At 37.4% G+C, this 26,662-nt stretch overlaps 1 protein-coding gene across 46 annotated transcripts in view; it reads right to left on the bottom strand.

Moving 5' to 3' along the window:
• Positions 1-26,662, bottom strand: part of NEB (nebulin) — a 183,330-nt gene that overhangs the window by 67,719 nt on the left and 88,949 nt on the right. For 38 of the 46 annotated variants that reach the window (XM_045575785.1, XM_036422266.2, XM_045575783.1 and 35 more), the window contains 23 exons: positions 25,910-26,113; positions 24,750-24,854; positions 23,573-23,680; positions 22,214-22,525; positions 21,068-21,271; positions 20,511-20,615; positions 19,515-19,622; positions 17,871-18,182; positions 16,191-16,394; positions 15,096-15,200; positions 14,844-14,951; positions 14,130-14,441; positions 13,758-13,961; positions 12,859-12,963; positions 11,853-11,960; positions 8,245-8,556; positions 7,283-7,486; positions 6,092-6,196; positions 5,433-5,540; positions 4,355-4,666; positions 2,150-2,353; positions 1,343-1,447; positions 92-196 (listed from right to left, as the gene is read on the bottom strand). In XM_045575785.1, coding sequence (XP_045431741.1) covers positions 92-196; positions 1,343-1,447; positions 2,150-2,353; positions 4,355-4,666; positions 5,433-5,540; positions 6,092-6,196; positions 7,283-7,486; positions 8,245-8,556; positions 11,853-11,960; positions 12,859-12,963; positions 13,758-13,961; positions 14,130-14,441; positions 14,844-14,951; positions 15,096-15,200; positions 16,191-16,394; positions 17,871-18,182; positions 19,515-19,622; positions 20,511-20,615; positions 21,068-21,271; positions 22,214-22,525; positions 23,573-23,680; positions 24,750-24,854; positions 25,910-26,113 — 4,059 coding nt within the window. The remainder of the gene's footprint in view (positions 1-91; positions 197-1,342; positions 1,448-2,149; positions 2,354-4,354; positions 4,667-5,432; positions 5,541-6,091; positions 6,197-7,282; positions 7,487-8,244; positions 8,557-11,852; positions 11,961-12,858; positions 12,964-13,757; positions 13,962-14,129; positions 14,442-14,843; positions 14,952-15,095; positions 15,201-16,190; positions 16,395-17,870; positions 18,183-19,514; positions 19,623-20,510; positions 20,616-21,067; positions 21,272-22,213; positions 22,526-23,572; positions 23,681-24,749; positions 24,855-25,909; positions 26,114-26,662) is intronic. The other 8 variants (XM_045575814.1, XM_045575821.1, XM_045575824.1 and 5 more) reach the window with 6 other exon arrangements.

Below are 26,662 nucleotides of genomic sequence, written 5' to 3'. Positions count from 1 at the left end.
AAAAACACAGCAGATGGATCACAGCTCGTACTCCCCATGCACCCAGGGCATTCGCTTACAAGACAGAGACGTTAACCCAGGCCGCACTCACATCACTGGCGATCTCCCTGGAAGCCTTGGCAGACTGGATAGGGATGGCATCCAGCCGCACGTCGCAGCTCATCTTCATTTCGTCCCAGCCCTCGCGGTAAATTTTCTGAGGAGAACAGAGGGTATCACTCCAGGTTCAAATTTACCAATAACTCCCAGGGCTCATGTAGAATTATGATCGGAGGGGTGCCGTTGTGAAGACCCAGAGCCAGTTAAAGAAAAGGGGACAGGTGAGAGAATCATTCTGCTCCGAGGGACTGAAGTATAAAATCGTGTCTGGAGTCCAAGTATCTGAGGTTGACCAGAGTTCTTTCTTTTTAATTTCAATCATAGCCTCCACATAGCTGTAAATGGTTTATGTAAAAGAGTTGCTTCATGGATTGGGATACATTTCAGTTCAGACATGAATGGGCTACTATTGAATTTCTTTATTCAATCATTTAACTTATTTAATTTTAAAATTCAATTCAATTTTGTAATCTTCAAAAGTAGAAACTTTTTAAATTTGTGAGGCTTTCTCCCAATGTGGTTTCTTAGATTTTATGTGATTGATGATGCATATTGTTTGGGAATGTTAGATGCTCCCGCTGAAGTACAATTGAGTATTAATAGCCATTTTTTAAAGAAAAATGTAGTGTCTTTTTGTTTGTAAAGAGAAGTTAATTAAGAGACTGGTTTATAGATAACTTTATAAAGACTACACTTTCCGGGATCATTTCTTTTATTTATTTATTTTTAAAATATATTTTATTGATTTTTTTACAGAGAGAAAGAGAAAGGGATAGAGTTAGAAACATGGATGAGAGAGAATCATCAATCAGCTGCCTCTTGCACACTCCCTACTGGGGATGTGCCCGCAACCAAGGTACATGCCCTTGACCAGAATCGAACCTGGGACCTTTCATTTCTTAGACTGACACTCTGTCCACTGAGCCAAACCGGTTTCGGCTCTGGGATCATTTCTATAATTCATTACAGAGAACTTTAAAAATATATGTTTATATTTAAATAGGCACAGTCTGTAGTGACAATGTCACAAAGACTCAAGATAACAGCAATTTAAATGTGTAATTTAGAAAACATACCAATCAGTATGGGATCTTGAACAGTGAAGAAAGGAGAGGTGAATTTTAATTATTGATAAATTCATGGCCTTTGCATATCTGAACTATGACCATGAAGAGTTCCACTGGTGATATTGTAGCACGAACTCAATGACTCTAAACACAACGGAGTCTGTTGCAGTACTTACATTGCTCACATTGAGCGCATTGGCTCTGGCGAGATTAATTTCTGGAGTATCTGGCATTATGTGGATCGAAGTTTTATCCTTGTCCCAAACTTCTCTGTACTTTGGCTAAGGAAAGAACCGATAACAAAAAAGTTATTTCATAATTTGTAATTTTGCTGGTTCCAATGTGCAACTTTTAATTTTTCTGATCCAAAACATTTTCATATCTAGTCTTTTCACATAGATTACTCAAATTTGATATACAATCTGTATTACTGTATTAAAACCTTTTATTAATACTTTGAGTTTGGGTTTAAAATTACAATAGAAAGTAATAATAGAGCAATTCTGTCAACATTACTTATTAAAATATTCACTATCATCAATATTATGCTTATTAGATTATCAGGTTAATGATAATTTTTTTCCTTTTCTTTTTTTTGTTTTGTTAATCCTCAACTGAGGATATATATATTTTAAAAATATATTTTATTGGTTTTTCACAGAGAGGAAGAGAGAGGGACAGAGAATTAGAAACATCGATGAGAGAGAAACATCGATCAGCCGCCTCCTGCACACTCCCTAGGTAGTACATGCCCTTGACTAGAATCGAACCTGGGACCTTTCAGTCCACAGGCCGACGCTCTATCCACTGAGCCAAACTGGTCTTGGCTAGGATATTTTTCCATTGATTTTTAGGGAGAGTGGTAGAGAGAGGGAAAGACAGGGAGAACATCGATGTGAGGGAAGAGCCTCACAGGGCCTGGGCAATGATTTCATTTATTTATAATATGAACGTAATTTTATTACAGAGAAAATAGTACTTACAATACTAATATTTTCAGCATTTGACTTAGCAAGAACAACTTCCGGTGTGTCGACGATGCTTGTGTACTTGAGATTCACCACTGGTGTCCTGTAGACACTGTCTCGTAGGATCTCCTGGGCATTTTTGACTCTCAGTACTTCGGGAGACCCATCCGGCATCCAGCCAATGCCACGCAACCACTCCAAGTCAGCCTTGTAGATAACCTGAGAAAGAAAACAAAGTCAGCTGGAAACAGGCTTTTTAAAAAATTAGTAAAGTAGGCATGCAATTTTGTATGTTACCTTTTATCTTCCACAAACAGCAATAAAAAATGAGTACTCTACTGACAAATGTAACTTCCCGCATACACAGTAGTGCTTTGTTCTGCCTTTCCTCTGTGGCAGGGGGTCCGTGTTTGGGTGCATGTGCACATTTTTAAAGGCAGAAAGAAGTAGAAAGAGCTCCCTGTTTGGGGGATGCATGGAAAATTTTTGAATAATATTAGATAATCATCCTACTATTCAATGTGGAATTTAAAGCAAGAATAATGGTCTCTTTAGTAAGTTCTCCACAAAGCAACCAGAATGATCTTTTCAAAGTTCGAAATTCAAATCTGCTGTCACCAAATACCCTCATCCTGCGACTTCCCATTGGTCTTAGGATAAAGATCAAAACCCCTAACATGGACTGGAAGGCAAGGGATGATCTAGCACCAGTCCCAACTGTTCTCCCAGCCCCATCTTACGTGTGCTTCCCTTCCACCTGTGCATTCTGATCAAACCGGCCTTCTTTCAGTTTGTGGTTTGCATATGGCCCCCTATGCATATGTTGCTCATTCTGCAGGAACATCCTCTGTGTCCTCCTCACAGCCACCTCCTACTCTTCCTTCGGAGCCACTAAGTCAGCACTTCCTTAGGCCTTCCCACCTCTCAGGAGCCAGAGGTCACTCCTCGGCCACCTCACCATTTGCTGACAGTCTCCAATTAACACCTATTTCTTTGTTATCATGTGAGTTCCTAAAGTCAGGAACTTGGTCTCATTTCTTCTTTATTTGCAATTGTATCTTCAGTGCTTAGCGCAACACTTGGCACCTAATGTGTCTAATATTTAAAAAAAAAGACAATTAAGAATTTAATCCCTACCCTAGCTTCACAATTCTGATCTCAATTGTTGTGCTTTTTTTTTTTTCCAAGATAGCAAGCACCTCCCTTTGAATTGGGATTTTCATGTTCTTGATTATCTAAACCTGTTTCCCTAGACATAGGTAAGTGGTAAACCATATCGAGTTGCTTTATGTTAAGCACCATTTATTAATTTTATAAAAAACCATGGTGTTCTTCAGAAATGTTATCTTAATAACTAGGTAATAAGATACAAATACTTAGGCAAAAAAGGTAGTAAGAGGATTGAAAAAGGTAGGAAACTGCCTACCTACATGAAGAATGACATACCCAGAATTCAGAAGAAAGGGTTCTCAAATAAGATTATATACATATTTTGAAATTTCCCTCCCTCATTCTCTAAGAACCTGATTGCTATGAATGCCTCAGCTCACTAAGGTGGGTCAGGTTAGTGAACAGACTGCCTTTCTTGAGAAAACGGTCTACATTCACCAGGTGGCAATTCATTGCAAGTGATGGGTGTACATCCTGCAGGAAACTCATTCATTATGAGAAAGCATATTTTGAAGCTTAGGGGAACCAAGTTCACATAATTAAAAAAAAAAAAAAAAGGTATTCCTTCTATAGAAAAAATAAATAGCCCAAGGGAATCATCATTTCCAAAACACTGTATGGGCATAAAATATGAGTAAATCTAAAAGCACTTCAGGTAAAGTAATGAAGCACCAGGCTGTGAAGAACACCAAGTTAAGGGACACCAGTGAGTCTGGAGCATGCTGCTAATCTTTGGAATTAATTTTACGGAAAATAGCCTGTCCTTCATCAATGCATAGTTGAAGGACCAAGACAGCCCCTAATAAACCACAAACACTGCCCATGTTCACACGTTTATAGAAAAATTATGAAAATAAAAACAGCAAAAAAACGAGAACGTTCTGAATAAACCCAACAGTAAGGTAGACACTTAATAAGCTTATGTAGGGGGTTATGTTTTCCCACGCACTGGAAGGAGCGGTCAGGCAGAGCCGTGGAAGGTTTCCTTCCTGGGGACAGCTCACCCCTCAGGCCCCGGCCCCGGTGCGCCCCTCACAGGCACACACTTACGTCACTCTGCAGGTCATATGCGTTCCTGGCATGGATCACATCGTTCTGGTCAGGAAAGCAAGACCACTGGTGTAGGTACTGGCGATAGTCCACATTGCTTGCTAATGCCTGGCCTTCTTTGGCAGCGCTGATGGACACCATGTCCCCCGGGATGGAGATCTTAGCCTTGTGGTCGTTGTAGGCCTTTTTGTACAGCCTGTCATTCTGCATCTTTAATACATTTGCTGCCCAAACCAATTTAGGGTCTTCCTTGGCATTGCCACATCCAATGTAGTGGCCTTTCTGTTTCTCATAAGCATTCTTATACAGATACTATTGGGTGTGAACAAAAGAAAGAACAGTTGTTTTTTCCAAGTTCAATTCATCTCTAGGCAGTCAGTTCAAAATAGCTCCATTCCCTTAGATTCCTCTCTTTGGGGCACTGCAAGCACCTCTAGGCAAGAACATTGTGAGCACTTCTAAGGCAAGAAGTGTGCTTCTGGGTGACCCTCCAATACAGGCTTGTCCAGTGTTTCCCAAACTTCAGCCAAGGTTTGGCACCCTCACATGTTTTGCCACAAACATGTACCAAATGTACTTCATATTGAAGTCAATTTGATCCTTTGTTTAAATAAATTTATTTTTTAAAGTGTAAACTCACTTAAATTGTTATTTTAAATCTTATAATTCTATCTAAATGGGACAAAATCAGTATTATTTCCAGCACACATGGAAACACATATATAACCACTTAAAAATGCTTGTTTATGTATTGCATAATATATCACTTTGAGAAACAACAGAATTATTTTCATCCATAAATCTCTAAGTGTTAGTGAATTAGCTTATATTGAGAAGACATTAAAAATAAAATGAAAATCTGTGCTTAGACATAAGAAGAGCAGAACTAAGCAGAGATCATGAAGAGCATCAACTCGTTGTAAAGTTGTTCTTAAATTTGAGATTTTAAAACAAGACACTAATAACAATGACCTCCACTTTACTTAAATATAATTCCTGGGAAAATAAAGATTAGTATGGCATTAACCCCTGTGTGCCTCCTAATGTTTATCAAATCTGGGCAAGGAGGGGCTCTTACATCGCTGGCGATATCCCTGGAAGCCTTGGCATGCTGGATCCCAATGGCATCTGCTCGCAGGTCATAGCCGGTCATCTTGACATCTTCCCAAGCTTGCTGGTAGTGTTTCTGCAATTGGAGATTGCAATGCCACAGTCAGTCTGAAGAGGGAGCTACTGAGCAACATGCTAACAGTTACACTGAACACTAATCTCCCCTAGAGCTGTATAAAATAGTCTGGTTTCATATTGAACTTATGTTCCAATCGCTTTTTCATGAAATTTAGTAAAGTTATCTCGAATAACTTTTTTTAAAGAAGGTAATTTAGGAAACAGGAAATCATGTTAAAATGAGAAAAAATATTATTTGGCTTTTAAAAGGAAAATCACTGATAGGCCACTAAAAAGAGAGCTAAGTATTATTATACACGCATTGATACTTTTATGTTGTGTTTTGGCAAAATCACTGCATTTTTTTACTTCCAACAAAGATAAAGACACGCGCGTGTGCTCGTGCTCTCTCACGCACACACACACACACACACACACTAGCTTATAGTCTAGAAATAAAAGGAATGGCAGGGAACCGCCTTTTGCTAAATTCTTTCTGGAGCATATTGCCTAAAGGTTCAGTTAGGCAAGAGAGCATTGTATAAAAGAAATGGCTGTGTAGGGCCTTACATTGCTGATCTGCAGGGCGTTGATCTTGGACTGCAGCATCGCTGGAGTGTCGGCTGGCACATTCACATTAGTCTTCTCTTTGTCCCAGGCTTCACGATATAAAGGCTGGTAAAAATGAAAAACGAAGGATGCTTGACGAATAAATAAATCAATTACCATGTGAATAAAATTACAATTAAAAATTCTCTTTGAAGGTTTTCTCATATAAATATAGATCGCATTTTGTTTTTATTTAGGAAGTGCCAATAGTGACTTCAACAAGAGGAATACACTCATGTGTAATATAATATAAATGTAAATGAGTCAGAAACATGGTAGTAAAATAATCCTTTCACATTTATTCACAGGTAATTATCAGGCAGTAAACCTGCATCGCAGGTAACTATGATATTCCACATTGCTAATAAAGTCTTGGCTTGCTTAAGTAAAATAACTTTAATAATGTCTAACGTTGCTACCCCTGGACTTTTCAACTTATTTTATGATTGAATACAAAAAAAGATGTCAGTTTTGTAATCATGGTATTAACTGGTTGGCCAGTATTATAGGCAAGGTCTTAAAATGTGTTCAAAGTATACATCAGAGTCTGTGAAACATGAAGATACCCACTACACTTATATTGAGCAAAGAGTTATCTAAGCAAATGAAATGTGGATACTGTTAATCGACTGACTATATAAAATTCTATCTGGATATATGTATCTTCAGGATTCTGATGCTGGTATTGAGAAGGCTAACCCCTATTTTGTAAAACTACTGTTTGGAATTCTCTGGTATTTTTAGAAGGCCTCTTATTCTAAACAAACAAACAAACAAACAAACAAATAAATAAATTACTTTGCTTTCTAGCCTGCTTTAGCCTGCTTGAATAATGAGGAAGATAAACTTAGCTGTCTGACTTCGTAGGCCAGAGACTAGATGTGCCCATATTCTCAATGTCATGCCTGGTGCATTTTTTAAATGGATAGAATTGTGCTGTTTTCAAGGCCAGCAGCGAGATAGCCACTAAGTGCACATAAGGCTGGCTCTTTAATAAAAAGGGAAGTTCTGCTTGTAGCTTTGCTTAGAATTTGAATTCATTTTCTCTAAACCCACTGTGGTGAATAAAATGTAACTCTAAACTCTCTAAGCATTGCTTGATTTATTCTGGTTCTCTGTAACAGTATTAGCAGTTTAAAATTCACAGCTCACCTCGCTGATCTGTAGAGCATTTGTCTTTGCCAGAACGACTTCAGGTGTATCAACAATGCTGGTGAATTTGAGGCTCTCAGGCTTTGTACGATACAGCTTTTCATTGAGGAGATCTTGGGCATTCTTCACTCTCACCACGTCCACAGAACCCTCTGTCAACCATCCGATACCCTTCAACCATTCCAGGTCTGATTTGTACACATTCTACATGAAGGAGAGGATCACAGAGTGCAGAAAAGTCAAATTTGTAGTAGAGCACAATGCCAACAAACCACACACAAGATCTCTATTTAAACCAGCTGGGTGTCCAATCCCACAAAACTCAAGGATCAGCATTAAATGTTAACATTTGGGTGTGATCACACATCTCTGGGAGAGGTCCACAGGATCTATCCTGCATGAATTGGAGCAGGGTTGACAAGTGGCATTTGGGAAATGAGAGACTGCAATGGCATAAAATGCAAAGCTGAGTTTTTGTGCTCAGCACTTGAAATCTGCCTTTTATGTAACACTGGGGGAAAAGTCCTTAGATGCATGTTTAATGAGAAAAAATACATATGTATCAACATTTTTCTCTGTATATGAAAACACAATATAAATATGTATTTTCCTATATGCGCCAGATAAGCCTGAAAAGCAAAATTTTCTTATGATTAACCTGTTTCTGAAACAGATAATGTATCACAAATGTACTGGATCGGAACAACGGGGACTGAAATGTTTTATCTAATTACATAGAATAGCAGAGTGATTTTCATCTTGATGGATAAGGCCTTGTTGCATAAGAAGGAATCCTCTATAAGATTAAAAAATACTCAGAAAAACTCTACTACCATGAAACGTACACACGATGTTAGGTTCTTTCTATGAAGATTACCAGTTAAATTCTGTCCCCGGGGAATACACCGTGATTACACCCCCAGGCACACATCTCCCCAAGCGTCTAGTGGTAACATACGCACATCGCTCTGCAGTTCGTAGGCTTTCTTGGCCTGGATCACATCATTCTGATCTGGCAGGCATGTCCACTGGTGCAAATAATTGCGATAATCCACGTCGCTGACCAGGACCTGGCATTTCTTGGCTTGAACAATGGACATCATGTCCAAGGGTGTATTGTAAATTCCTTTGGACTTCTCATAAGCTTTCCTATACTCGCGGTCACTCTGGATCTTGGCAGCATGGATAGACCATACCAATTTGGGGTCGTCTTGTAGGCTGCGGAAACCCACGTGGTGGCCCAGTTGCTTACGGTAACCTTCTTTGTATTTGTACTAAAGTGGTGGAAAAAACACAGATAAAAAGACATATGAAAATAATGTGTTAGAGAACTTTCCATGGCAGGTTTCAGAATATTTCCTTTTAAAAAATATATTTTATTGATTTTTTTTATAGAGAGGAAGGGAGAGGGATAGAGAGTTTGAAACATCAATAAGAGAGAAACATTGATTAGCTGCCTCCTGCACACTCCCCACTGGGGATGTGCCCACAACCAAGATACATGCCCTTGATTGGAATCGAACCTGGGACCTTTCAGTTCACAGGCTGACACTCTATAAGCTGAGCCAAACCAGCCAGGGCAGAGAATATTTTCTTAATGTAAATTGGCTTGACATTGGGAGTAATTATGTACATCAGTTCACTTTAAAGAAATCAGAAAGGGCTGCTTAAATGGCTTTATAGAGGATGTGAGTAAATCAGGAGGGGCAGTATGGTGAACAAGAGTAATAAAAAAAAATAATAGCTAACATTTACTGAGCCAGACTCTACTATGAGTGCTTCAAATGTATTAGGTTGATGTATCTGATACTGTTGATTTTTTTAGTTAAAAATAGTTGACAGTAGCAATTATAAGTTCATTTAATCCTCACAACATCTTTATGTGGTAGTACCATGATTATCACACTAGAGGCTGAGTGCACAAAATTTGTGCACTGGAAGGGCGGGGGCCCTCAGCCTGGCCTGCACCCTCAGGGACTCTATTGCTTACTGCCCACCTGCTCACTGCTCCTTAGCACTGCTGTAAACCCTGCTCTGGCTGAGCAGCACTCCCCCTGGTGGTCAGTGCGCATCATAGTGACCTGTCATTTTGTCTTTCCATCGATTTGCATATTAAGTTTTTATTATATAGGATATTTCAAATGGGGGTGGGGGGGGAGAGCACAGTAAAGGTAACCATTGTCTCCAGATAGAACAATGGAATTGTTCATTTAATTCTCACAACATATTGGGTCGGCAGCTAAGTAATTGCGGGTTTCACACATATATGGCTTCAGTTGAATTTTTAGGTTTGTAGACGTAGTACAAATGTAAAACACATTTTGTTATTTGATAGTTGGCTATTCAGCTGTTAATCAGTAAAAAAAGTTTTTTGATCTGTTTTGTAGTTTTCGTTTGGTGTTCGTTGAAAAATGGAAAATCAAAAGGAACATTTTCGTCATATTTTGCTTTTTTATTTCCGCAAAGGGAAAAACGCATCACAAGCTCATAAAAAGTTATGTGCTGTTTATGGTGACGAAGCCTTAAAAGAACGGCAGTGTCAAAATTGGTTTGCCAAATTTTGTTCTGGTGATTTTTCACTCAAAGATGAAAAACGCTCTGGTTGTCCAGTTGAAGTTGATGACGCCCTAATCAAAGCAATAATCAATTCGGACTGTCACAGTACAACACGTGAGATTGCAGAGAAGCTTCATGTATCACATACATGCATTGAAAATCACTTAAAACAACTTGGCTATGTTCAAAAACTCGATACATGGGTTCCTCACGAACTGAAAGAATCACAGTTAACGCAACGCATTAGCAGCTGCGATTTGCTAAAGAAACGTAATGAAAATAATCCATTTTTAAAACGACTGATAACTGGTGATGAAAAATGGGTTGTTTACAACAATATCAAGCGGAAAAGATCGTGGAGCAGGCCAGGTGAACCAACTCAAACAACATCAAAAGCTGATATTCATCAAAAGAAGGTTTTGTTACCAGTTTGGTGGGATTACAAAAAAATTGTCTACTTTGAACTCTTACCACCCAACCGAACGATCAATTCTGATGTCTACATTGAACAACTAATGAAATTAAACAATGCAGTTGAAGAAAAGCGGCCCGAATTGACAAATCGAAAAGGTGTTGTATTCCATCATGACAATGCAAGGCCACACACATCTTTGGTCACTCGGCAAAAATTAATGGAGCTTGGTTGGGATGTTTTGCCACATCCACCATATAGTCCTGACCTTGCACCATCTGATTACTTTTTGTTTCGATCTTTACAAAACTCTTTGAATGGTACAAATTTCAATAATGATGATGATGTCAAATCGTACCTGATTCAGTTTTTTGCTAATAAAAACCAGAAGTTTTTTGAACGTGGGATTATGATGCTTTCTGAAAGATGGCAAAAGGTCATTGATCAAAATGGGCAATACATTACAGAATAAAGTTATTTAGTTCCATGAAAAAATTGTCTTTGATTTTCTTTAAAAAATCCGCAATTACTTAGCTGCCGACCCAATATAAATTCATTTAATCCTCACAACATCTTTATGTGGTAGTAATATGATTATCACATATTTCAAATGGGGGGGGGGGGCGCACAGTAAGGATAACATTGTCCCCATGTGGAACATTGTCCCCTGGCAGGTGGAAATATTAGATCAGATGGTCCCCCAAGAGCACTGAAGGTACTTCAAGTAGGAAAAAAATCATGTGTGATTTAGGAGACAGACAAGATGTACTAGTATGTTTCAGGAATGGAAAGCAATGATTCTGTTTTGAATCAGAAGATAACAGTAAGGGACCCATGGATAAGAGTTTATGGTCCACACTTGTCCTAAATGTTTTAGGACTTGAGTTAGATAGCTTCTCTTTCCTATGTTTAGATCTGATAGGCAAATTTAGACAAAAGGGAGATAGAAAGGGAATAAAGCAGATGCTATGCTCAGGTATAGTTCTTAGAGATAAAAAGGAGGAAGAAGATAGAAAGAAACAGCTGGATACATGAAATAAAAAATGGAGAAGAATGGGGAGAAAGGGAACAAAGATGGCTTAAAGATTTGGAACTGGGATGAGGCGAGGGGCACAAACTTGATAGGATAATTGTTTTGACCATTAGTAAGTTTTAGAAGTACTATTAAATGAACTTCAAAAGGTTACTAAGAGCATTATACATAAGCCTCCACGATAAAAATCTTGTTTATAAAATGTGATTTCCTGCTAAGTCTTCTTGTTTGACACTTTCACCTGTGATTTATATTTATGGAGAATGTCATAAATATTTCGGGAGTAAAAATCACATCGTATCGGTTCCTGAATTTTCCCCAAGAATTTCACACAGACCCTTCGTATTTTTCTTCTTCTTAGAAACAACTTAGAAGTTATTTACACATATATCTCGTTTATGCTTACCTTAATGCTTTTTTGTCCCACTTTAATGTTTTTTAAAATAATGTCTTTAGTGTAAGACAAAACATCATCATTTGTATAAATCTTTAAAAAACACTCAAATTCTTGAAAAATACTCTATTTGTTGCATGGAGGAGGAGAACCACCAGGAAACAAGGAACCGTACCTCACTGGCAATTTCCCTGGAGGCTTTGGCATGCTTGATCTCAATGGCATCTGCTCTTATGTCATAGCCTTTCTGCTTGGCCTCATTCCAGTCTTTCTGGTAGAGTTTCTATTGAGAGGAAAAAACAGGTATGTTTACAAGAAATGAAAATAAGGGAATATACTCAAAGGGGTTATATGAGTCATAAGGCTTAATGTCAATGATGGCAACATAAGAACAGAACCTATCACTTCTGAGCTCTTCTCTTGGTTATTTACTTAATGGAGTGCAGGATACTTCCGATTAAATTTTCAAAGGTAAACATCTAAGCCTAGCAGCTAAACACCTAAATCTAAACATCTGAATCCAAACGAATATTTGAATATCTGCATTCATCACAATATGGCCCGCATCTGAAGACATCTCATTACACAGCAGATGAAAACTAAGAATTAACGGTGAACCTTCTTCACAAGGAAACATATGAAACTGATTAGATTTTCTTCCTAATGTTGTCCTTTGACTTTTTAGAGGTCTCTGCTAACTATGTGACAGATATATCATACATAGCCTGCACTTTGCATATAATTAAATGTTGTCGTTTGGCTTTTCTTATGGCATTTAAATGTCAAACAAGAAAGTTCTGGATCAATCAAAAACTTAATAAAGGCAATAGAAAAAAAGATAATTGAGACTGTTACCTCTTAAGAGGCATTTAACCAGGGATTTCATTATTCTCAAATGAGACACAATGAAACTGAGCTGTAAACATGAGGTACAGGACAGTGATTTCAAGGTTGAAAGAAGTACACCAATAAGATTCAGGCATCCCACACGTTGCAGTCCAGGGACTCAACCATGTATCTAAACTAACATTTAAAAGATAATTTCCATTCATATTGCCTTGGGAGAGTGGTAGCTAGAAAGTGTCGAGCACCAAAGTCATAAATATTTCTAAGACACTAATTCTTCAATTATAACACCCTCCATAGCAGGCAGATTGACATTTCGTATCCATGCCACTTACATTGCTGATTTGCAAGGCATTGAGTTGGGCCTGCAGCATAACTGGAGTGTCAGAAGGAATGCTGATGTTGGTTTTGTCTTTATTCCAGGCCTCTTGATACAGTTTCTGTGGAGAGAAGGGAAATTTTATTTCAATATTTCATAGAGAATGGAGATCTGAGACATAAAGTCTAAGTGACCATATAACCTGGAAAAATGTGGTGGTTAATTTTATGTGTCAACTTGCCTAAACCACAGTATCCAGGTATTTGGTCAAACATTATTCCAGATGTTCTGTGAAGGTATTTTAAGATGATATTAACATCTGAGCAGTCTTTGGGTAAAGCAGACTACCCTCCAAATTGTAGGTGGGCTTTGTACAGTCAAAGGCCTTACTAGAAACAAGTCTGACCTCCCTGAGCAAGAAGGAACTCTGCCTGACCATGCCTTTGGGCTTGAACTGCAGCTCCTTCCTACCTCCAGCCTGCTGGCCCACCCTGCAAATGTTGGACTTGCCGGCTCCACAACAGAGCCAATTCCTTACAACCAATCTCTTTCCTACACACCCTATTGCTTCTGCTTTTCAGGAGAACCCTGATGAATACAATCTTACACCGTTTAATATGCAGCACTGTGCCACAGGTTTTAGTCTTTCACAGAACTTAAATAATTGTTTTCCTGGCTCACAATGGAATAACACTTTTCTAATTTTAGTGCTTCCAAATGTGTGGCAGGGGTCAGACACGCTGGCATGTGTCAGTGTTCTGCTTTGCATGCACCCTCACTGAACTAGTCAAGAGACTCTTGGAGGTGCTCCCATCACCACAGTCTTTGAAGAGGACAGCCCACCTGTCCTCTGTGGCTGGCCTCATTTGATAACTAAGCCCACAAAAGGAAAGCCTGAGATAAGAAGGTTCTTACCTCACTAATTTGCAGAGAATTGGCTTTTGCCAGGACAACTTCTGGAGTGTCAGTAATGCAAGTGAATTTCAAGGCATCTGGACGTGTCCGATAGAGTCTCTCATTCACCAGGTCTTGAGCACCTTTCACCCTGGTCATTTCTACCGAGCCTTCTGGCATCCAGCCGATGCCACGCAGCCACTCCAGGTCTGCCTTATACACACTCTACAAGGGGTTAGAACAAAATGTTGTCCCCATGTTATTAAACAATGTGAATGGTGCCCTCCCCCCTGAGGTTGTGCACAGCCCATGGATCTGTCCACAGGAAATGACAGCACAATTACTAAATCTACATCCTCCCATCCCACCTTTCCCAGCGTTCACATTACATACATCACTCTGCAGCTCATAGGCCCTCTTGGCTTGGATAATGTCGTTTTGATCAGGTAAGCATGTCCAGTGATGCAGGATATTCCGGTAGTCAATGTCACTGACTAGGGTCTGACATTTCTTGGCCAGCAAGATTCCTAACATATCCACTGGGGAACTGAACTTGGTCTTGAATTTTTCAAAGTCCTTCTTGTACTCTCTTTCACTTTGAATCTTCCCTGCATTTATGGCGCACATAATTTTGGGGTCATCTTCAATGCTCTGGGCTCCAATGTGGTGGCCTTTCTGTTTTTCATATGCTTCTTTGTATTTGTACTAAAATGTTAGAAATACAGGTTTAAAATTTCAGTTCTGTTACCATATACACACTGACAATTACAACATGAACATCCAATAACACAAGGATAAGGATTTTACTTTGCAAATATTTTGGCACCTCTGTATAACTTTAAACTAATGTCTTATGCTATCGTTACACTAATAACTGCAAGTGTAATCATATGTCTTCATTGGTGGAACCCTTTCCTTCATCGAGTCTAACTGTGATTCCAAAATGTATTTTTCTTCTCTCTGACAACAAAGGGAAAGGTCTTAGAATGTAGCAAACAGTCTTGGAGGAATACATGTGGAAGCAGTTACAAAGTGGGGCCCGCCAGCTGCACTAGAGTTGTTCAGCCCTGTGAGACCAAGGGGGTCAGATCGAGGGAGGGCACTTACGTCACTGGCAATATCCCTGGAGGCCTTGGCGCTTTTGATGGAAATAGCATCAGCTCTCAGGTCATAGTCTTTCATCTTTGATTCATCCCAGCCCTTGGTGTAAAGTTTCTATGTGGAGGATAATACACAATGGAAAAATAAAAGGGTTATAGGAAGTTACTAGGCTTATTCCAGAAAGGAAGGTGGTAAGATAGAAAAAAGTGTTTTAATTACTCCTAGAGAAGCTTAAACAAGAACCAGAAAATCTCTTACTTGGCTGATATTGACAGAATTGCTTTTGGCCAGCAAGATTTCTGGGGTGTCTGGCATCACATGGATGGAAGTTTTGTCAGCATCCCAAGCTTCTGTATATAAATGCTATGAGGGAAGTAAAGGAAGACCCATTTTTTTTTTTTTAAAGGCAGTACATTACAGCTATTATCAAGCTTAACTCACTTAAGTAAAATAGCCTATTTAAGGTTATTTGGAGGTGAAGGAAGCAAAAGTGTAGTGAGAAGAGTCAAACATGGCAATATTTAAACAGCCATATGATTGTTTTACAACTAATATGAAACAACATAATGGTCTCAATAATTAATTCTTTTCATCCAATAAAACTCAAGCTTACTCATAGTAGATGGAGCATAGTGATACAGAAGAAATCCTTAGACTTCAGAGTCAATCCCAAGTTCAAACACCACTCTACTATGTCCAAGCTATGTGATCTTGAAAAAGGCATTTAATGCCTCATATTCCTCATTTCTTGGAAGGAGATAATCTTATCTTTTTTATTGAGAATTTTTTGAAGATTAACAATAACATATAAAGTGCATCAGTCATAGTAGGCACTCAACACATTTTATATTTTCTATTGCTGTTATCACTGTAGTTACTGCTGATGGGTGTGGTATAGAACTTCTGGAGCTTTAATACCCCTAATTCTGCAGTTCACTGAGAGCCACCTTCACCTTCTTCACTGAGCAAACACTCAATATCACCACCTGAATGTTTGGAAGATGTCCAGGCAGCTGTGGGAGAATTTAGATAAGTTGAATTCCACCTAATATTAGCCCCATCTCAATAAACAGGTTGCTAGAAATCTGGAAAAAAAGAACTGACCATCTATCTGATGTAACAAAACTGAACGCAACAATAGCAGCTCACTTTTCAAAAACGGATTTCTACAACCTAAGAAGAAAGAATAAACCAAGCAACTAATTTGAGTTGTGTATAAACATTGGTACTTGTATAAACACGGTGTGTTTCCCAGACTTTAGAACAAAAGGCTAAATGTTATATATTTCTCACTTTATGAGCTACATTCATGAGAGGTATGACTCAGGTAACTGGAAAGAGCTGAAGACTAACCTTGCTCATTGTCAGGGCATTGCTCTTTGCCAGGACAATTTCTGGGGTATCTGTAATGCATGTGAATTTGAGCTTATCTGCTGGCAGGCGGTACTTCCTGTCACTCAGGATTTCTCCAGCTCTCTTCACCTTTTCGACCTCTACAGAGCCAATGGGCACCCATCCAATGCCTCGCAGCCACTCAAGATCAGCCTTGTAAATAGCCTGAAAATGAAATAAAGTAAAATATTTATAAAAGTTACTTAGACAACTTGGTGTCTGACACTGACTTAGCATCTACAGAGGATGTATAATTCTGAATCTTACTTGTGTAAATTTCTGGGAAGACCCTCTGTACCACACTGTACAGAGGAGCTACTTAAACACTTTGTTCCAGAAGGTAACCTTGTTTTAAAAACCCTGAAATCGCTATAATAATATGTGATTTCATTGATACAAAAGCATTTTAAGGAAATTACTGTCCACCTCCTGATACAAAGAGCTTATTTTCTGATTTAATTGCCCATATTTCCTTGTGTGGGACTAATAGAACACAGTTTGTTCTGATCTATTTGGACATTGGCCTTCACAGCCAGTCCTATAATCTAAAGAAAGGATGACCACATGTTGAATTAATGTGCTTTCTGGGAACAACAAAAAGGGTGTCTTTTTTCATATAATTCTGTATACATGCTTCTAAGACAAAGAGTACATATGTTTTTACTCTTATTTATCTTATTTTCAGTCCTCTTTTCTGTCATAATTCAAGTAAAATAAGATATTTCATCTTTCAGTTTTAGTCTTTGAATTTAAATAAATGCTTGAAGGATAATTTTTTTTCATTATTAAGGGTAAAAATCCTTTTTATTTTTATGGACATTTTGAGAAACTCTCTTTTTACAATGGCACTAATTTATCATTCTTTTGAAAGTGACTACTTATGAGAGCCTGATTTAAAAAACAATAAGGAGCTACTAAACCAATAAGGTAGCATTTAAGTGCTCAGGACAATTTACTAGTTGACAACAAAAGTACCTGACATATTCCTAGGAAACCACTGTTTTCAGTTTCTTGGGTAAATTATCTCAATGTATAATTCATTCCTAAACTTTCTTTTACAAGTTATAATAAATATTTCCTGTAAATTAATTAGTTAGAAAAAGGTAATGCAATCAATTCATTTGGAAAATTAGGTTGAGTTAAACTAGAACATCAATGAACTTAGTTAGAAAAAAAAAATAAAAAAAAAAAAATATATATATATATATATTTCATTACCCTTTAATGGAAATATAGCATTTCTTTCAATTATGAGTTTAGTCGAGAAGTCATAGTAGTAGTGACACTTCATGGGATTAGGTTGGCAATAGAAATCACAAATATTTTCATTTCCAATTACAATTGTGCAGACATCTTGAAATATTTATGATTATCAGTTTTTTGAAATTAAGCTAGTTACTCACTGCTAGATATTTTCATTTAATGTGTTAATAAAAATCCATATATATATATATATATGCATACATATATATACAAGCACATATGTATGTATATATATTTTAAATTTATACATTTTATGACATTGTCCTAAGAACTTGTCCATAGGTCTCATCAGATTTTGCCAACAAATTCCATGGCACACAAGAAGTTAGACCTCTTTAGGTTTTAAAACACATTCTGAATAATAGTAGACCTACTCACATCACTCTGAAGGTCATAGGCCTTCCGAGCCTGAATGACATCGTTCTGGTCGGGCAGACAGGTCCACTCATGCAGGGGATGCTTGTAGTCTATGTCGCTTACAAGGATCTGGCACTTCTTGGCCAGCACCACCCCCAGCATGTCCACGGGGCTGCTGAACCTGGTCTTCGACTTCTCAAAGTCCTTCTTGTACTCCCTGTCGCTCTGGATCTTGGCCACATGCATGGACCACATCATCTTGGGGTCATCTTTGATGTTCCGGGCTCCAATGTGGTGGCCGAGCTGCTTACGATAGCCTTCTTTGTACTTGTACTGAAAAAAAGAAAAGGGATTTGAGTCCAATGATAAGAACATCTCATTTATATCACATTTCATAATTTCATACACAAATTGCTGTATTTATTTTGATCTTTGCTACCATTAATGTGAGAGAGAAAGGTAAATATTACCAAACTCATCTTATACAATAGAAACCTAAAACTTAAAGAGATTAATTTATTCAAGGTAACTTCATAAGTGGGAGGCAGAGTTCAGTCTAGAATGGAGTAGCTTCTGGTTCCTAATATTTCCCCCTTTTTCTTAAACAATACTACCTATTTTACATTGGAATGCTTAACAGGTAAAGGTAAAACATCTTGCATAATCTAAAAAAGCATTTACTTAATTTAAAGATGTGGCTATTTTTTTTTTCTAAAAAAAATGCTTTGATGCTTAGACTATGTTAGAATATCTTCCTTGTAATTAGAATTTATGGTGAATTCCTTGATTGAGTATATGGGCCACATTTAGATAGTTTCACCAGAAAATGCCTCTCTTATTAGCCTGTTAATGTCATTGAACTTTCACTGTGAGAAAGTCATGCCTTGGGTCAACACTCTGCCTACTTTTAAAATTCAAGAATAACATCTTATGGTCCATTTTGCCATGAGATGATCACAGTATGGGCTTTTTCAGTTTAATAGCAAGAAAAAGTTTAAGTAATTGAAGGAATGAAGCATAAATCTAAAGCTTGGGGTCCTCCTGGAAGAAGGAAAACCTGGATTTGAGTTCTAAGCAGCCCTGGAACATAACGAGGGCACTGGACACCCTCCCTAGTTGTTTCTCATGAGAAAGCAAGAACCAGAGAGAAGAGAAAAGTGGGTACTGAGAAAAAGCTTTGCTTACTTCTCAATTTATTCTTGTAACCAGTTAGGGGCCTCTGGTAGGAAAACTTCACTGAAAGTTAATTTGTATAAACTAAAACTCTAAAATCCATCATCAAGTCTTCTTTTAATGCCAGAATAAATGGATTGTAGTAGAAAAGTGATCACATTTATGTTGGTTGATTTGCATGTGCTATCTATTTTTTCTAAACAAATATCTGGGCCAACTGCTGCTCAATTTCTGACACTAAAAAATATGAATTCATTTTTTAGTATGCATAAAACATTTACTTTTTAAGAAAATCTCTCTCTCTTTAATTGATTACTAGGTATAATGGACATAGTATCTTGTGCTTTTCTTTGCAACTGTGTACATTGGGAAATCACTAAATGAAATTGAGAAGTGTAGAGACAACAACAATTCTGTCAAGAAAAACCACAAAAGTTCCCATTTATGAATGCCTTTGAATAAAAAATGCCTCTTCTAAAAACATCAACTTACCTCACTGGCAATATCTCTTGAAGCCTTGGCTGCTTGGATTGGAATGGCATCCACACGCAAGTCATAGCCTTCCTTCCTGGACTCTTCCAAAGCAAGTTTATAGAGTTTCTGCAGAAAAGAGAGTCATTAAAGCACTCCTCCTTTCATAAAAAGGAAAACTGTTAATTGTTAAACTTTCTCCACCCTCATTTAAACTACAGGAACAAATCCACAAAGTGAAGTATTAGGGTGGGTTTGTACAAAATTTGGTTTTATAGGCACTTAAAGTTTTTAAGGCACATGCTAAACTTTGGAATTCTATTGATGGGCAAATTTCAAAAATTTGGGATTGCCAAAATTTTGTCTTGTCACACAAACACACGCTAAGAAACCTATTTACTATCACTATCATAAAACAAAAGAAAGGCCATTTTAATATTTAAAAAGGAGAAAAATAAGGAAAGTATTTTAAAACTAAATATATTTGGACACAGACAAAACTGAATGCCTTGTCCTTTTTCTTCCTCACTTTGATGTGGATTATCATTATAGACTGTGATCTATTTGTAGAGTTTCAGAATCATTGGCTGGATGAAAATGTTGTTTATGAATGAAACACCTGGAAAAATGCTTGCAAATAACATTAAATGGTAACCAGAACATTAATAAAACAGCAAAAACAATAATTAGAAATTGAGTTCTAAGCCAGTGTCTGCCTGATAAATAGTTGTTGAACTAAATAATGACTTGATACCCACATTGTCATATAGGATTGAGGAGTATAATTCCTATTGGAATATTCCTCTATAAGCATTCCATTCCCTATATTACTATAGGGCTGGCCTACTTTGTAGATCTAATATATAGTCCAAAATTGAATCAAGGGAGAACTATCTCTTACTGGCAATGTTAGTTTGGGGTATATATAATAAACTAGTCAAAAGAGCTCATTAAGAAGACAGTTACAATAGTTCATTTTTGCCTTTCTGTTCATTATAAAAGCAATAGTTTACTCACATCACTGTAGTTTATTCTGTTAAGCTTGGCTAGCATGATTTCTGGAGTGTCAGGCATGACATGGATTGTTTTCTTATCGTTGTCCCAGGCTTCAGTATATAAGCGCTATGGAAAAAAAAAAAGATGCGGAAAAATTATTTTGGAGTTCACAGATACTTCTTTGATTATGTGCCAGTCATCTCTCCTCTATATATATAAAGTAGAAACAAAATTACTAAAGTTACATACAGGCATATCTTTTATGTAGATAAATTAGTATTTCTAAGAGTATTTATCTCACTATTTTGTTCACTCAGTTTTTTGTTTCTTTAAAAAAAAGTTATGAAAGTATAATTGGATTGCAGCATTTAAAATCTCTAGTATTTGTAATCTGTAATTATAGCACATTGCATTTTTAACGTAAGTTTAATATAAGTAACTATGATATTACAATGGAAAAGTAATTTTTAAAAGTATCATAAACCCTATGGGAATTTTTAAAATGTAGTAATATGTCAGCATTTGTAACTTGTTCTAAGGGGAATTTTGGTATCTAACAGGGAGGAGTGAAGACTCACCTTATTCATGTTTATAGCATTGCTCTTTGCCAGCACCTGCTCCGGGGTGTCAGTGATGCTGGTAAATTTCAGGGTATCTGGACGCTGACGGTAGATATTATCACTCAGTATCTCTGTGGCCCTCTTGGCTTTAACAACTTCCAAGGAGCCAATTGGAACCCAGCCAATGCCTTTCATCCATTCAAGGTCTGCCTTATACAAATTCTGCAAATCAACAGATTAAAAACCCACTTTCATTAATTAATGTTTCAGATTCACAGACACAAAATGGCTCATACTAGAGAAAATAGGAACTACTGATGAACAGATAAGGCTCCCAGCACAGTCAATCACTCATTCACAAACATTAGTGAATCCAGAGTATATTTTTTTCCTAAGTATCTTTTTGTACAGAGGATTATACCAAGAACTAGGAAAGATTTTTTATATATAATAAAAGACACAGTCATGTTTCTGAGTGTATTACAATTTTTTTACACAAGATAGTATATTAGATTTTTTCCAAATTACTTCTTTTATTTTATTCTCAATAGGACATGCTAATTGTTAATAAAATTAGATTATTGTTTTCTTAAGAACCAAGTTTATTTTATATTTTATTGAATTTATTGGGGTGGCATTGGTTCACAAAACCATACAGGCTTCAAGTATACAACTCAACAAAACATCATTAAAAAGATAAGAATGCCTTAGCATTTTCCTGTCAGTAGATATAAAATATGAATGTTTTAAAAAATAATTTAATGTAATATACTTTTGTTTCCTAATTCTCCCCACACTACCCTCCATTGACATATACATACATTTCTGCCACTTCTGCAAAAAATAAAAAAAAAGTGTAGCTAAATATTTTTTGAGGATTAAGTTTTATCTAACTCAGACAAAGGGAGCCTAAATTACCAGGAAGAAATATATCTGTATAAAATTGATAATATATACTTTATTTCCTCTTTTACCTATAACGTTTGGGGAAGAAAAATTGTGGAATAATTTGTAGTGCTACCAATGGGAAACTGTTTTGGAGCATTCAGTTGTCTACTGTTTAAAAATATGCAAACATATTCCAGTCCCTTGGTACTAGTCAGAACCCACGGACATGCTTCAGATCTGCTTTTCACATGCACAACCAGCATCAGGAGTACTCACATCGCTCTGGAGGTCATAAGCTTTCCGAGCGTGGATGACGTCATTCTGGTCGGGCAGGCACGTCCACTCATGAAGGAGATGTTTATAGTCCACATCACTGACCAAGGTCTGACATTTCTTGGCCAAAACGATGCCCAGCATGTCCACAGGGCTGCTGTATCTGGTCTTGTACTTCTCAAATTCTTTCTTGTACTCACGGCTGCTCAGCACTTTGGCAATGTGTAGGGACCACATCATCTTGGGGTCGTCATGGATTGCTCGGGCACCAATGTGGTGACCCAGTTGCTTACGATAAGCTTCTTTGTATTTGTACTGAAAGAGAGAACCAGTAACAGAGGAGGGGGCTTGATGAGCTGTTTTCCCTGCTGTTCTTGCTGTGGGGATGCTTTTCTGTGGAACCCTTAAGACACTCGGTGTGTTTCACCATGTGATGCCACACATTGGGGCGTGCTGACTCCCAAGGAAGAGGTTGGTGTGCCTATTCTCATACTCCCACAGTACAACTCCCCAATGACTCCTTTACATCATGCTAAAAATTACTTGTTGGCAAAAAACTGATTAAATGTGAACATTGAAAAGCTGAGCTCAATTAGAGTGACAGTGTCTCAGAAGTCGGTCATGTGGGTGGGTACATCTGGGATGTGTTTACATGGTTCATTACTTTTATTTTCCTAAGGCATGCTGAGAAATTTACTTTGCACAAATAATCTGGAGGTGGGGGGTGTAGTTTAAAACCAGGCAATTTTTGTTGTTTGATGGATATAGAGTTTCAGTTTTGCAAGATGAAGAAGTGAGAACATACTTAACACTACTGAACTGTACACTGGATAATGGGGTTATGCGTTGCTTTATCATGCTAAAAAGTGAAAAACCTTAAAAAAATGGACAATGTTGTTACTCTTGGATCAATTTCTAGGTTGTCAATAAATCTGATATTTTTATTTTTGGGGTAAAGGAATATTGATTTTGTGGACCACCCAGCAGGAAAATTTATAGCTTTCTTTCTATTTTATGTCCTTCTTCAAGTCATAAGGAGAATTCAATTAAACTTACTTCTTTCCTGGGGTTTTTGCCTTGGGTGTATCCTGAGGAGAGCTCAATACATGTCCATCTAACTAATCAAAGCAGTAAGTGACAAGAATCAAAGGAACCACATTCCAAACCCAGGCTTTGTTCTGTGATGCTTGTGACCTTGGGCGGGTTACCTACTGTCTCAAAGCCTCCATGTATTTGCCTACAGAATAAAGGTGGCTAAGATGGATGATGACTGAAGAGACTTCTGGCCGTGTTCCTATACTGTGATGCCCATGTAGAGACTGGCCTGTTGGAAACAAAGGTAGGGACTTCATCAGCTCTTACATCACTGGCGATGTCCCTGGAGGCCTTGGCAGCTACAATAGAAATGGCGTCACTTCTCAAGTCATAGCCTTCTTTCTTGGCTTCTTCCATGGCCTGGCGATAGAGGCTCTGAGAAGAGAAGAAATACCTTTTAGATACAGCACTCTAAAAATGTGTTTTTGCCAAAGGAAGACTACCTTTGGATGCAGAACTGCACTAGTATATTCTGCTTTGAATATATTTTAAAAAGATATAAGCATGCCTCTTCTTTATAGATACATTGTAGTAGGCAAAAGTAATCAATATGGATAAAACAATGACTATGGCTAAGTCTTGAAAATGAGTACTTAAATTTTCCAGTGTGCTCAAATGGAAGAAAAGTCTGCTTTCCCACTCTCTTATTAAAAAATGAAGACACACACATACACACACACACACACACACACACAATCAAGATTTTTCCTGAATAAACCAGATAATTGTTCTTGGTCAAGAACAACTGGCAAGAAGCTGTTTCTACAACAGTATTTCTGGACTGCAAAGATATATGATGACAAATTTAGCCAGAGATAATGCATAAAAATGTATTTTACTGTTTCGAACAATTCCAAAATGGATAAGTCTAAGAATTCTCTGTCAGTTCTTGTAAATAAACAAATAAACTTCAAGTTATTTTGAGCATGTTAAAAATTTAATTTTCATGGTGACTTGAGTGTGAAGGAAAAAATTAAAGTTACTAAGCAAGTATTTTGTACCAGGCTCCACACTGGGTATATTATATATATGACCTTATTTAGTCATCACAGAAATTCTTCAAGATAGGCACTTTTATATTGTTTTACAGATGAGTAACTGAGGAAAAATTTACAGAACAAATTTGTAGCAAGTACTAATCTGATAAGAGTAATAAATATTTTTAATTAAAATTACAGTTTGTTTTAACCATTAATAGTTGTCTTTGAGAGTTTTCCCCCCTTTCTGGAGAAATTTTTGTATTTATCCATTTCTCTATCTATCTATCTATCTATCTATCTATCTATTTTTTAAATTCAGTAATACATATATTTAGGGTAAACTAATGGGCATAAAAATAAAATTATTTGAACCACATGAGAATTAAATCTATAATTCTGACCTTCTTACTACACCAGCAAAGATCAATGTGGTCAGATCAAGGAAATAAAGTAAATAGTCTTACCTCACTATAATTTATTTTATTTTGTCTTGCCAACATAATTTCAGGTGTATCAGGCATGATATGGATTTGGGTCTTGTCTTTGTCCCAGGCTTCTGTGTATAAGCGCTGTGAAAGATAAAAAGGTTAATGAGTTAGAAACATATGCTAGCTGTAAACAGGAGTTTGCAATTTAGAGATCATGACAAAGATGAAAGCCAGCATCCTCACTATCTGTGCTGTGCGCTTTAGTATACCATACTGTTCAGTCGCTTTAATATTACAAGATATACACTGAGTAGCCAGATTATTATGCTATCTGAACGCATAATAATCTGGCCACTCAGTGTGTGTGTGTGTGTGTGTGTGTGTGTGTGTGTGTGTGTGTATGTATATATACCTATTAGAGGCCCAGTGCATGAATTTGTGCATATGTGGGATATGTCCAGCCTGTCCAGGAGAAGGGGACATGGGTGATTGTCTAGCCTGCCTGCTGGTCAAAATTCTGATTAAAGGGACAATTTGCATATTAACATTTTATTATATAGGATATACACTGAGTAACCAGATTATTATGCACTCAGAGATCATAATAATCTGGCCATTCAGTGTATATTATCTAACACTAAATATAAATGTAGACTAAGATATGACCAGTAAACATGTGTGTTTCATTTCAAGATCACTTCCATTCCAATTAAATGAAAGCAAATATTTCCAAGCATATATGCACATCCATATGCACTGTGGCTATACAAACAAATCCTTCCTGTAGTTTTGTTGTTTGTTTGTTTATTAACTGCAAGTGTACCTGGATTAGCCATCTCCAGATTTCTTATTTTATAAATGTTTTGGAGATGTGCATTTGACTTGTTTGTTCTATATTTACCTAGACGAGAACCCGACAAGAAAGAGACCTTCATACAAAACCATGTACAACTCTCACAGACTTCAAACAGTTTGCGCACCAAACAGCTGTCCTGTTTTTAATTCTGGCTATTTCATAAGAGACCTCAAAGCAGACATTCCCACATATATTTTTGAAATCCTAATGTAATTGAATAGAGAACCCAACCAAATCACTATATATGGATGGCAATGGAATAAAACAAAGAAGATGAGTTAGTTATCAACATCTAAGAGCATAGAGCCCTGTTTTACTTTTCCCCAAACTGGGGGCTCACCTTGTTCATGGTGATGGCATTGTTCTTTGCCAGCACCTGCTCCAGGGAGTCAGTCACACTGGTGAATTTCTGCTTGTCTGGAGGCTGGCGGTAGAGGTTGTCACTCAGGATCTCTGCAGCTCTCTTGCACTTGACCACATCCAGAGACCCGATGGGGACCCAGCCAATGCCTCTCATCCACTGGAGATCTGACTTGTACATGTTCTGGTGAGATAAACACAAAGGGCAAGTATTACTCAAGCTGTTATGACACTTGATTTGGAAAACAAAAGAAAAAGACTGGAAACCTTGGATAGCCAGACTCCATGTCTATGTCTTTTAAAATCTAAAGGCCAATTGGATAGAGCTTCATGTATTATGGTCTCTTTAAAAGAAAAGGCACAATTAATGAGGGGTGAGAGGAAAAGCATTATTCTTTCTGAGATCTTTGTCTAATTCCTAGATCACTATCTATGTATTACTACAATTATTTTCAACCTTTTAAATCTCATGGCACACAAAAACTAATTACTAAAATCCTATGGCACATGAAAAAATGTTATATTTTTTGCTGATCCAAAAAAAGGTATTTTAAAAAAAATATATTTTATTGATTTTTTACAGAGAGGAAGGGAGAGAGATAGAGAGCTAGAAACATCGATGAGAGAGAAACATCGACTAGCTGCCTCTTGCACACCCCCTACCGGGGATGTGCCCGCAACCAACGTACATGCCTCTGACTGAAATCGAACCTGGGACCCTTCAGTCCGCAGA

Source organism: Pipistrellus kuhlii, unplaced genomic scaffold, assembly GCF_014108245.1.
Source record: "Pipistrellus kuhlii isolate mPipKuh1 unplaced genomic scaffold, mPipKuh1.p scaffold_m20_p_7, whole genome shotgun sequence".
In the NCBI taxonomy this organism is placed as follows: domain Eukaryota; kingdom Metazoa; phylum Chordata; class Mammalia; order Chiroptera; family Vespertilionidae; genus Pipistrellus; species Pipistrellus kuhlii.
The sequence above is the reverse complement of the archived record's forward strand: the minus strand, read 5'-3'. Positions and strand labels throughout refer to the sequence as shown.